The sequence below is a fragment of the Loxodonta africana genome, chromosome 6 (genome assembly GCF_030014295.1).
Source record: "Loxodonta africana isolate mLoxAfr1 chromosome 6, mLoxAfr1.hap2, whole genome shotgun sequence".
NCBI classification, from domain to species: Eukaryota; Metazoa; Chordata; class Mammalia; order Proboscidea; family Elephantidae; genus Loxodonta; species Loxodonta africana.
In genome coordinates this window covers 14,738,555-14,750,909 of record NC_087347.1, presented here as the reverse complement: position 1 = coordinate 14,750,909, position 12,355 = coordinate 14,738,555, and the positions used below count along the sequence as shown (strand labels likewise).

The window sequence follows — 12,355 nt, the reverse complement described above, 5'->3', positions numbered from 1 at the left end:
ATCACAGAGTTCCACAGGAGTCCCCTGGACAAATGGTGTCCCACATAAAAATTTTCCGTTTTTCCTATGAAAATGAGCTCACCTCATACAATACCCTATAGAAACAGTAATTTGTGGCACACACCTGTTTTTTCAGTTTCAAACAGTCATAAAGGCCCCCGCACTGTCATTGGGAAAGCAGCTTCCCAAAAACCTGAAAGCTGGACAAAGTGGGTGGGCAACCAGTATACCTCACAGATCCCGAAAGGGTTTTAACGAGGTGAATTGACACAGTTGCAGTGGTATATGACTTAAACATACCAGTGATCATGAAGATGAGACAGGACCAGGCAGTTTCCTTCTGTTCTATTTAAGATAGCCGTGAGTTGGAGTCGGCTCAGTGGCAACTAACAGCAACCACATTTATTAATTAATTCCTAAGGATAAGTTCTAGAAGTAGTATTGACAGGCAGAGCATACCTATTTATATATTTCAATAGATAGCAACAAATTTATTTAGTTTACACTCAGATCAAACTTTAACACTTTATTTTTAATTGACATTTTTGTTAGGTTACAAGTGTTTTCATTTGATTATTAGCCATTCGTATGTCTCCTTTTGTGAATTGCTGCTCCTGTCTGTTCTAAAATTGGGTTGCTGATCATATTTTTATATAGTTGTAATAAGCCTTTATATTTAAGGTTATTAACTAGTGCAATAAATGCTTTCTCTCCCTTCTCATCTGGTCTGCAAATGTTATTTGTATTCTTCATATATTTTAGTTTAAAAAAAATTAAAGTACAGTGGTAGCTATTCATCATGATGAGTGAACTGTAGGTCCTCAGTTGTTAAAAAAATAATTGTATTTATTATCTTAGAAAAATCATAAGTAAATAATTGAAACAAGTTTTGTGGTTAGCCTTTATTACTCTTTGAGTATTTCAACTACATATAGTCTTATGCCGTCATAATTCTAAGTGAGAGAGTTTTCAAATAAGATTAATGTCAAAACAGACTTGTACAAAATTAGAATTAAGCTTATCATTTTTGAGTATAGGATTCCTTATGTTTTTCTTAGTTAACTGCCTGCTCTAATTTTCACATGTTTTAGGTACGTCCCGCCAGAACAAGCCAAAGTGGTGGCATCAGTTCATGCGTCTATTTCAGGGTCTTCTGCCAGTAGCACAAGCAGCACACCTGAGGTCAAACCACTGAAATCTCTGCTAGGAGATTCAGCACCAGCACTGCACTTAAGTAAGGGCACACCTAGTCAGGTGAGTAGTCTAAATACTTGGGAGAACTTCTACTTAAGGAACTAAGTCTCGTGAATTTGAGAATTCTTTAAGACAGTAGCATAACCTTGTATGCCAATAGCATTATGTCCTGTTGGTTTATGGTACATTAAAAGAGTGTTAGTTAAGTGGTTGGAATGTGTGTATTTTTTGTTATTTTAGCTACTGCTAATAAGAGTTTCTTAGATGACCGTACAACTCTGTAAAGGTATATAGGAATGTTGCTGAGTTATTTAATATATAGCTTTATACATATAATAAAATGGGACTCTCTGGTGACATAGAGTGATGTAGTTTTTCAGGAAAGAATTTGTCAAGGTGTAGAATTTTCCCACATGGTTGATTTTGTTGAAGCATGTTTATCACTGAAATACAGGTGGTTTTTCATTCTACATTATTTTAAAAAACTGAATAGACTGAAGTTTAACAATAAGTTGGTGCCTAAAGATTGTACCACTGCACTTCATTATAGTTGACTGAGCTGTAACAATCTGTCACTGTGTGGCATTTCAGCATCCATCCCATATAAGAACGTTGCTGAGGTATAGTACTATTTGGGTTATCTGACCTTTTACATAGTACCTTGTAGAGCATCTGTGTAAGTCACCCTGTTTTCAGAAAAGGTTTGAGTGAAAAAATGCAGGAAGAGGTTAAGTCAGTATACTATAACACTTCCTGTGAATACCTTAGTCTAGCACTGTCATGGCAGTGGTCATGTTGTGGCGTAAGTTTTAACAACTATCAGAGTAGTGCTTCTCTGCTTTGACTCTGTATTTAAAATTGAGAGATGCCTTTGGAGTAGAAGTTAAAAAAGTGTGCTTTTCAAAAGACATCAAAGTATTCAAAACTAAAAATAAAAGATTACGTGATCTCTAAAATGTATTTTATGCTTGGTAAATTAGAAATAGTTTCATAAACTTTAGCAGATCTGACTGAAAACTCCTTATAGCTAATGTGTGGTTTATAGTCCCCTGTTGTAGGTCGTTCTCAAGGCCAGCAACAGGAAAAGAAGCAGTTTGACCTTTTGAGTGATCTTGGCTCAGATATCTTTGCTGCCCCAGCTCCTCAGTCAACGGCTACGGCGAATTTTGCTAACTTTGCACATTTCAACAGTCACACAGGTAAGTGATTTTTTTCAACAGCTTTTGCCAGCACAGCACCAAGAAACATCCGTTCTTTTTTTTTTGTTTTTAATAATAATATTTTACTGTGTTTTTGGTGAAGGTTTAGAAACATTCATTCTTGATTAAACTTAAGTATCGGTAAACATTCTGTTGAGAGTGTTTGGTCACCCATAACCATTGATGTATAGTATGTTACCATGTGACCCTTTTGCTTTTTAATCACCAAAGATAATTGACATGACCCCTTTCCATGGGAAAAATGGAGACTTTTCAGTGTATTGTGTTATCCTTTCATTATGGAAAATTGCAAATATTCAGAAATGACTGAATAATATAACCTTCATGTGCTCATCTCCCATGATTAGCCACCCCACCTTCCCCCACCTAATTATTTTGAAGTAAATTTCAGACATAATATCAGTTCATACTTAAATACTTTATTTGTATCTGTAAAACAGGACTTTCTTTTTTAAACATAACCACAATAATATTGTCACTCCTTAAAAATAGTAATAATACTACTTCATTAGTAAGCAAATTTCATTAGTCATTTGTCTTAGATATATGTATATATATATTTTTTTCTTATTTGAATCAGATTTAAAATAAGGTCCAAGTATTGTAATTGTCAGTTATGTCTCCTCTTAATCTGTAGATTCTTCTTCCATGTTTTTCCTTTTTTCTCTGCAATTTATTTGTTGAAGAAATAGGTCATTTGTCCTGTAGAGTTTTCCACAAGTCTAAATTTGCTGATTCTGCCATTGTGGTGCCCTTCAGCATGTTCCTTGTCCTGTTTATTTCTTGTAAATTGGTTGTTGTGTCTAGAGGCTCGATGCGTTACAGGTTCTGTTTTTTGAGTGAAAAAGCCTACTAAGGGTTTAAGAGGCACATAATATCTCTTTTTATAATACCAGCTGTTGATGCTCAGGGCCTGGATTCATTTGTCTGCCAAAATACTTGTTTAGAAAACCTTTAGTTATCCAATGATATAGTTTATATAGGAATCCGATCACGATTGAAGATTGATTTTTTCTCTTTATTTACCAGATACAAGAATAATGTGCTGATTTCCTAGAATTCTGTAATGATGATCTTTTTCTTTAGCATCCTTATGAACTCACAGATTTAAACATAAGGTACATTTCAGTTTGTTGCCTTTATCACCCTTATTCATGCTCACGTTATTCCATTTTTGGAGTGAGAATATCTTCAGGGTGGCTCTCAGTCTTTTTGATAGAACTGTTGTAGTCTTTAAGCAGCTTTTTTTTTTTCTTTCCTTAATTCCCAGATTTGACACGATTTATTTTGTTCAAGAGCAGAAAGATTGTTGTAAAGAGTTTAATGCACTTTACCAGCAATTAGAAATTATGTAGCATTCTTAGAAACATAGAAATTATGTTCTTTAGGTAATGAGTATACAAACCTTTTTACCTAGATAATATTAAAAAGTTTGTTTTTGAAGTACAGATGTAGTCATTTGTTGCTGACCTTAATTGGAATAGCAACAGTCTAACAGACAGGGAAGCGGCATAATTTAGTGAAAAGAACATGGGCTCTGGAGTCATAATGACCTAGGTTCAAATCTGGCTTTGTTACTTCTTTGTATAATCTTGAGCAAGTTGCTTAGCATTTCTTAGATTTCCATTCCGTGAAATGTCTATGATAACTTCGTAAATGGTTGGGTTCAAATCAGATGATAAATTTAAGGGATTTGGCATAGAGAAAGTACAGTGAATACTGGCATTCTTCCTTCTCTCTCTTTCTCTCTCTCTCTCTCACAGCTGTGCACATGTGTATGTATACTTTATGTATATCCATTTGCGTTTTCACAAAATTAGGACCATACTCTATGTAAAGTTTCAAATCTTTGGATTTTTCTTATTCTAATCTTTGGGTTTTAACTCTGGTTTCCCAAGTGTTTTAGATTCTTTTCCTAGCAACTGTTAATTTTTTAGTCCTTAGAGTTGTTTCTTTATGCTTCCCTCTAAGGTTCCTTTTAGACAGTATGCTAAAAGCATATCTTGTATTTATACTGTAAGTATGTGTAGAATCCATTTTTGATTCCAGTAAGATTTGATGTATATGTCATAGAAAGTTTACCCATCTGCATTTGTGAGTGATTGATAAAGCCTCAAACGAAATGCAGAATGCAGATTTATCTAATCAGATTGTGGCAGTTTTATTTGATAATTTGAAACTTTGCTTTATATTTAATTTTGTGTGTGTGTGTGTGTATTGGGTTATTTTTTTATTGAAGTATTGGACAAAAATTCTTATTTCTGTGTCACTATTTCTATAACTTAAATTATAGGCAGAATACTCAAGGCCCTCTCTTAAAACACTTATTTCATAATTTTATGAACACAAAGGGGACCAGTGCCTACAGAATTGATTTCTTCTTTGTATTTTAGAAGTTATTTTACCTTCTTTTAATCACTTGGGTCTTTATGGTGCTGTTGCCTTTTTTCTTTCAATTTGATGATCTGGCTTGTAGTTCGAAGGTGGTTTAAAGTATACCATACTTAAACCCAAAACCCATTGCCATCGAGTTGATTCAAACTCATAGCGCCCACATAGGACAGAGTAGAACTGCCCTGTAGAGTTTCCAAGAAGCGCCTGGTGGATTTGAACTGCTGACCTTTTGGTTAGCAGCCATAGCACTTAACCACTACACAACGAGGGTTTCCATACTGTGCATACACACCCCCCAAAAATGTGCTGCTTAGAATAGTTTGAAAAAGTATAGAAAATCGTCTCACCAGCCACATTTCTTCCTAGCCAGCATTACAGAAACTTCTTTGTTTTAAATATTAGCTAGTGAAAAATTTTCTAAGGACATACTTTGGAAGGAAAATATGGTGTAGTTTACATGTGTTTGTGTGTATGTTTCTTTCAAATATAGAGTGAAACTTCTATAGTTTATGAATATGTCCTCCATATTAGGTTTATTGAAATGTAATTTGAAATTACAGCCACAAAGTTACATTTTTTTTTTACTGATTAAAAAAATTACTGATTAGTGACTACCAAATTCTTTTGTCAATTTGAAACTTCATGTTTCCCTTGTGCATTTTTGTGTAAATGCAATTTGTGAGTATTTACAGGTCAGGGAATTAATGTTGCACTTTTCCATTGAGCCATGTTAGCCAAGAAATGTTTAATAATGTTAGACAAAGCACTGCAACCCCACAGACTAACTTGTACCATGGCTGCCTCATACGTTCAGTAACTTCCTGTGAAAATAATAACCATTACTTAAATGGTAGGAAATGCAAAAAAGAAACATTTTTGTCAGATAGGAGATTGTAGATCTTAACTATCTTGTCTCTTTTTCAAATATGGCAGAATATATGAGTCCCTGGGGAAATAGCTTAACAGTCATATAGCTTAGGACAGCTTGCCTAAGAGTAGTTTCTTAGCTTCAAGTTCTTTTATTTATGAATGACTACCCAAAGCACCTTGAATACCGCATTTGACTTGTAGTTTGAGTCCAGAAGAATAAAATATGTACAGAAAAAGGGCTGAGAAATTATTTCCTATTATACAGTAGCTGTTGCCCTCTTCTGACATTTGGTGTTAGAGTTTTTTTTAGATGTAAATCAGTGTCGTAGTTCAATCTGAAATGCCTTTTCTATAGTCTTTGCAAGCACTCTGAATCTTTTTCCCCCCATAAAGTTCACAGATAAAGTCCTTGTTATTTGAGTTCTCACCCTGAGGTTCTCATTTATTTTTTTACAATTATTAGATGAAAAGTATAACCTGAACATATTGATGTGACAGATGGAACCTTTAATAACAAATGATAATTATTCAGATATGCCAGTCTGGTTAGCATTGTTTTATAGGAAATGTGTTCTTTTGCAGATAGATTAGTACTTAAAAGTCAGAACCATCTTTAGCCTTTGCATGAACATTCTGGCTGAGGTATGTGTGGATGTATGTGGGTGGAAGCAGGGTGATTATTGTGTTCACAGTAAGTATCTTCTACAGAAATACTCACAAAGATAGAAATATAATTTACCTACAGAATTTAATAGTTAATTTGCCTGCTGTATAATTTTGGGATAATCATCATATCACAGAACCTGTGAACTGTAAACTGGAATTGATTCTTGTCACACCTCATACTACTGTGATGCCCTGGTGGCATAGTGGTTAAGAACTTGGCTGCTAATGAAAAGGTCAACAGTTCGAATCCACCAGGCAGCCCTTGGAAACCCTGCGGAACAGTTCTACTCGTCCTGTGGGGTTGCTATGAGTCGGAATCAACTCAATGGCAGTGGGTTTTACACTACTGTACCAACCAGCTAACACATTATGAGTAAGGGAATGTGGAAGGAACCCTTGTGCCCTTTTTAAAGGGAGTGTTCTAATCTGCTGTTGCCATGTGGGAATACGAGCTCAGGATTTCTAGATACACTCATTTTCTAAGAGAAGCAGGAAATTTTATTTATTTATTTTTTAATGTGAAATGCCTCTTTTTTAAATGTTAGGAACTGATGAAAAAGCTTAAAATTCTGTATAGTTGACACAAAGCATATCTGTTGACTGACTTTGCTGAGGGCTGCTACTTTACATATTCTGGTCTCTTATATTTGTCTTTCACTCTCATGAATATTTGTTTCTTATTGAAGAGGAAAGAGATCTCAGCAGGGATCAGGCTCATTAATTTGATACCTTAAATTCAACTAAATTAACTCATATGCACTTCATGAAATGAGAATATTAAGAAGCATCTTTACTGTTTTGTCATATTCTGCTTAGTTTGGATTTCTTTGTGCAGAGATTGCTTGAAGGTTTAGAAAATTATTTTTATATTATTAAATTTATCAGTGTTTAATCTCCAGAATTGTGTTTCCCAAAGTTTAATTCTACAGCATTTATAAATTTTAAAGGCTACTATAGCCAATCCCTGAAGACAATCTCTGAAGACAATGAATAGAAATAAAAACTGATATAAGTATTACCAAGCATTGCCTTGCCTTAATGAATAGGTATTTGATTAGTGTATTTAGTACTCTGATTGAAAAACACTGGGAAAATATAAATATGATAAAATGGGCTCGAATAACCAAAATGGATTGTGTTAAACAGATATTTTTCCTAATGTTGTTGTGTTGTTGTTGTGTGCCAACTCATTGCAATTCTATAGAACAGGGTAGAGCTGCCCTGTAGGGTTTCCAATGCTATAATCTTTATGGACGCAGATTTCCACATCTTTCTCCTGCAAAGTGAGTGCGAACCACTGACCTATTAGTTAGCAGCCAAGCACTTAAATCCTGTGCCACCTGTTGTTACAGCTCTGTGAAATGTTGATTTTTCCCCCCCTGTATGTTATGAGGTAAATGTAAAATGTCAGAAGAGGGTTTTAGCTCTGCTGAAACCTGTGCACCATGGGTGACCTTAACAGTATTTGAGGTACTGGTGGCATGGTAACATAGAAGCCACCAGAGTACAACAAACTGACAGATGGGTGGTAGATCCAGAAAATACCATATTTTTATTGTTAAACAGTAAACATCATTTTAACTTAGGCAGTTCTGTGTAGTGTTTGAGAGATAGGAAAAATATTGCGCTTAAAAAACATTTTCAAGAACAAAGTACGAGCAGTGATACATTGGATGATGTTGTTAGGTGCCATCGAGTCGGTTTTGACTCATAGCGATCCTGTGTACAACAGAACGAAACGCTGCCTAGTCCTGTGCCATCTTCATAATCGTTGTTAGGCTTAAGCCCATTTTTGCAGCCACTATATCAATCCATCTCTACTTTACCAAGCATGATGTCCTTCTCCAGGAACTGCTGCCTTCTGACAACATGTCCAAAGTATGTGAGATGTAGTCTCGCCATCCTTGCTTCTAAGGAGTAACCTGGTTGTACTTCTTCCGAAACAGATTTGTTCATTCTTTTGGCAATCCAAGCAGTCAGTAGTATTCTTCACAAACACCACAGTCCAAAGGCATCAATTCTTCTTCAGTCTTCTTTATTCATTGTCCCCCTTTCACATGCATAGGAGGCGGTTGAAAACACCATGGTTTGGGTCAGGCGCACCCTAGTCTTCAAGGTGTGACGTCTTTGCTTTTCAATACTTTAAAGAGGTCTTTGCAGCAGATTTGCCCAGTGCGATGCATCTTTTGATTTCTTGACTGCTGGTTCCATGGGCATCGATTGTGAATCCAAGTAAAATGAAATCCTTGACAACTTCAGTCTTTTCCCCAAGTTTATCGTGATATTGCTCATTGGTCTAGTTGTGAGGAGTTTTGTTTTCTTTATGTTGAGGTATAATCTGTACTGAATGCTGTGGTCTTTGATCTTCATCAGTAAGTGCTTCAAGTCCTCTTCACTTTCAGCAAGCAAGGTTTTGTCATCTGCATAACGCTGGTTGTTAATGAGTCTTCCTCCAATCCTGATGCCCTGTTCTTCATACAGTCCAGCTTCTCAGATTATTTGCTCAACATAAGATTAAATAGGTATGGTGAAAGGATACAACCCTGATGTATACCTTTCCTGACTTTAAACCATGTAGTATCCCCTTGTTCTGTTCAAACGACTGCCTCTTGATCTATGTACAGGTTACAGGTTCCTCATAAGCACATTTAAGTGTTCTGGAATTCCCATTCTTCACAATGTTATCCATAATTTATTTTGATCCGCACAGTCGAATGCCTTTGCATAGTCAGTAAAACAGAGGTGTTAAACATCTTTCTGGTGTTCTCTTTTAAAGCCAAGATCCATCTGACATCAGCAATGATAATCCCTGGTTTCATGCTCTCTTCTGAATCCAGCTTGAATTTCTAGCAGTTCCCTGTCAGTATACTCCTGCAGCCAGTTTTGAATGATCTTCAGCAAATTTTACTTGGATGTGATATTAATGATATTGTTCAGTAATTTCTGCATTCGGTGGGATTACCTTTTTTGGAAATAGGCATAAATATAGATCTCTTTCAGTCGGTTGGCCAAGCGGCTGTCTTCAGATTTCTTGGCATAGACAAGTGAGCACTTCCAGCGCTGCATCCATTTGTTGAAACATCTCAACTGGTATTCCGTCAATTCCTGGAGCCTTGTTTTTTGCCTTCATTGCAGCTTGGACTTCTTCCTTCAGTGCCATCAGTTCCTGATCATACGCTACTTCCTGAAATGGTTGGACATTGATCAGTTCATTTTTGTACAGTGACTCTCTGTATTCAATCCTACCATCTTCTTTTGATGCTTTCTGAGTCATTCAATATTTTCTCCATAGAATCCTTCAGTATTGCAGCTTGAGGCTTCAGTGTTTTCTTTAGCTCTTTTAGCTTGAGAAATGCAGAGTGTCTTCTTCTCCAAGTCCTTGCACATGTCATTATAATACTTTGTCTTCTTGAGCCGCCCTTTGAAATCTTCTGTTCAGTTCTTTTACTTCATCATTTCTTCCTTTTGCTTTAGCTGCTCGACATTTAAGAGCAAGCTTCAGATTCTCCTCTGACATCCATTTTGGTCTTTTCTTTCTTTCCTGTCTTTTTAATAACCTCTTGCTTTCTTCATGTATGATATCCTTGATGTCATTCCACAGTTCATCTGGTCTTTGGTCATTAGTGTTCAGCACATCACATCTATTCTTGAGATGGTCTCTAAGTTCAGGTGGGATATACTCAAGGTCATACTTTAGCTACACTGGCTTCACTGGATAGCACCCCACGTTTCAGAAGTACTAAAGGCGAGGGTGCAAGAAGGGATGTGGCACAGGTAACTAGTAAAAGGGGGCCTACCTTAGTTACATTTCCCTGTGCCTTACCTTTCAGATACATGCAAAGCAATAATTACATAAAATATTTTAAGTTTTCCTGATTTTCTTTCTAAAATAGTATTTAATGTGTTGTTTTGTTAAAAAAAATATTTTCTTGTTTAGTATCCTTTTTTGTTTATGAGTGGAATATATGTTCATTGCAAAAGCTTGGCAGTTAAGTCGAACATGAAGGAGAAAGTGATACTGATTTGATGTGCCGCTGTAATGCAGATTTTTTATACACGTATTAGTATGTCTAGTTTAACGAAATCAGAAAATTAAAAGTGTATCTGGAATTCATTAGCCTGTTTATTTACCGTGTCTTAAACATTTTTGTGTATGAACTAAATCATTACATGAATTTTTATGGCTGCAGTATATTCCATCCTGTGATGTTCCATAATATTTTTAAGCAATCCCCCATTGGTTGAGTTTCTCATTTTTTTACTGTTACTTTTGGATACAGCCATGCTCATTTCTAAGATTTTTTTCTTTAGGAAAAACTAGGAGTAGACTTGATTGTGAAGGATTTAAAGTGGCTGTCTCTTACTATGGAAACCCTGGTGGCGTTGTGGTTAAGTGCTACGGCTGCTAACCGAAAGGTTGGCAGTTCGAATCTGCCAGGCGCTCCTTGGAAACTCTATGGGGCAGTTCTACTCTGTCCTCTAGGGTCACTATGAGTAGGAATTGACTCGACTGCAGTGGGTTTGGTTTTGGTTTTGGTCTCTTATTATTGGCGACATTTATCCTTCCTTTTGGACGTGCTTTTCATTCTCAATACTCAGCGCTGCCTTTTGTGTGTACCACGCCACTTCTTATCCTCATTATATTCTCTATAAAACTCTCATTCAGCGTCTGTTTGGACTTTTTGTTTTCACTTTTGATTTGTGTTATTTATAAATGTACTCTTTTACATTTAGGGGAAGTCTAGCATTTTACTCTAAGGTAGAGGACCAGGTGGGAGAGAAATCTTGATCTTTTTCTATGAGTTTGAGGTGCAGTTATGTTACAATTTCTACTAGCTTTTGTAGTTTCTTAAATTTTAATATGTGTTTAAAATGACAGATTTCTATAAGAATGTGGTTGTCTTTAATTTGTTTGGCGATCGTGTTCTATTTGTTATCTGTTCAAGTTTTTATTTATCGATACTTTATGCCATAGCGTGATATATTTGTAAGCCTGAAACAAAATGAAAAAGATATTTTATTAAAGTAATTTAACCAACTTTGGACTATTAGATTCACATAATGGACGAGTCACTCAATACCATTTTTAATCACTGAATTTTCCAGGTTACTTCTCTGTCTTCTCTGTTAATAATTCATGAATTTGGTGCTCTGAATTCAGAGTTCTCTTTGGTAACAGTCACTTTTATAGTACTGTTTCTGAGAATATTTAAAGGGTATTGTGAAAAATTTTATCATTGTACAAAGCGTTTTTGGAAATCTCTGGATACCCTTTAATATTGGTTGAAATTGGTTTAAACACTAGTAGGATTTCAAATCTGATCTTTAAGTGAATTCTACTTAAGTGATGATACACAGAAACTTTCATTAAATTGTTAAGTTCATTTGTCATCTGTTTTCATTTATATCATATTCATTAACATATTTTGTTCCTTACCATTTACAGCTCAGAACTCTGCAAATGCAGATTTTGCAAACTTTGATGCATTTGGACAGTCTAGTGGTTCGAGTAATTTTGGAGGTTTCCCCACAGCAAGTCACTCTCCTTTTCAGCCCCAAACTACAGGTAGAGCTTCTCCAGCGTTACACTTAAATGTTTTCTTTAAAAAAAAGGAAAAGAAAACTCTCTAGGTATAGTTTTGAAAAATTACTCTAAACTTAAATTCTGTAATTATCTGAGTTGACAATAGTTCTGTCTTACCAAGCTCTGGGGAAACCTGAATTTTTAATTTTTTTCTATGTGTTTGTTTTTCTGAACTTTGGTGTGCTGTTTAATTCGTTATATCCGTTCTCCTCCTTTTCCTGCACAGGGACCTTAATGTACTGAAATCTGTTTAGGTTCATGTTGAGGCTGACATACCTCTGAACAAAGGGAGCGAATTGCCTGCTTCCATAGAACTAAAATGTTTAAAGTTATTATTAGAGTCAAATGATGTACAGGCTGCTTGAATCAAACTTGGGAACGGTTCTCTCTGCAGGAATTGAATACTGTCCCGTAAACGCTATTGTTC

At 35.7% G+C, this 12,355-nt stretch overlaps 1 protein-coding gene across 9 annotated transcripts in view; it reads left to right on the top strand.

Annotated features, from left to right (window-relative positions):
• Positions 1 to 12,355, top strand: part of AGFG1 (ArfGAP with FG repeats 1) — a 94,547-nt gene that overhangs the window by 62,663 nt on the left and 19,529 nt on the right. For 8 of the 9 annotated variants that reach the window (XR_010322218.1, XR_010322217.1, XM_064286613.1 and 5 more), the window contains exons 4-6: positions 1,092 to 1,254; positions 2,240 to 2,393; positions 11,791 to 11,910. Coding sequence is in view for 7 of the 9 variants with exons in the window: in XM_064286613.1 (XP_064142683.1) it covers positions 1,092 to 1,254; positions 2,240 to 2,393; positions 11,791 to 11,910 (437 nt within the window). In the remaining 2 variants the exon portion in view is untranslated. The remainder of the gene's footprint in view (positions 1 to 1,091; positions 1,255 to 2,239; positions 2,394 to 11,790; positions 11,911 to 12,355) is intronic. The other variant, XM_064286614.1, reaches the window with a different exon arrangement.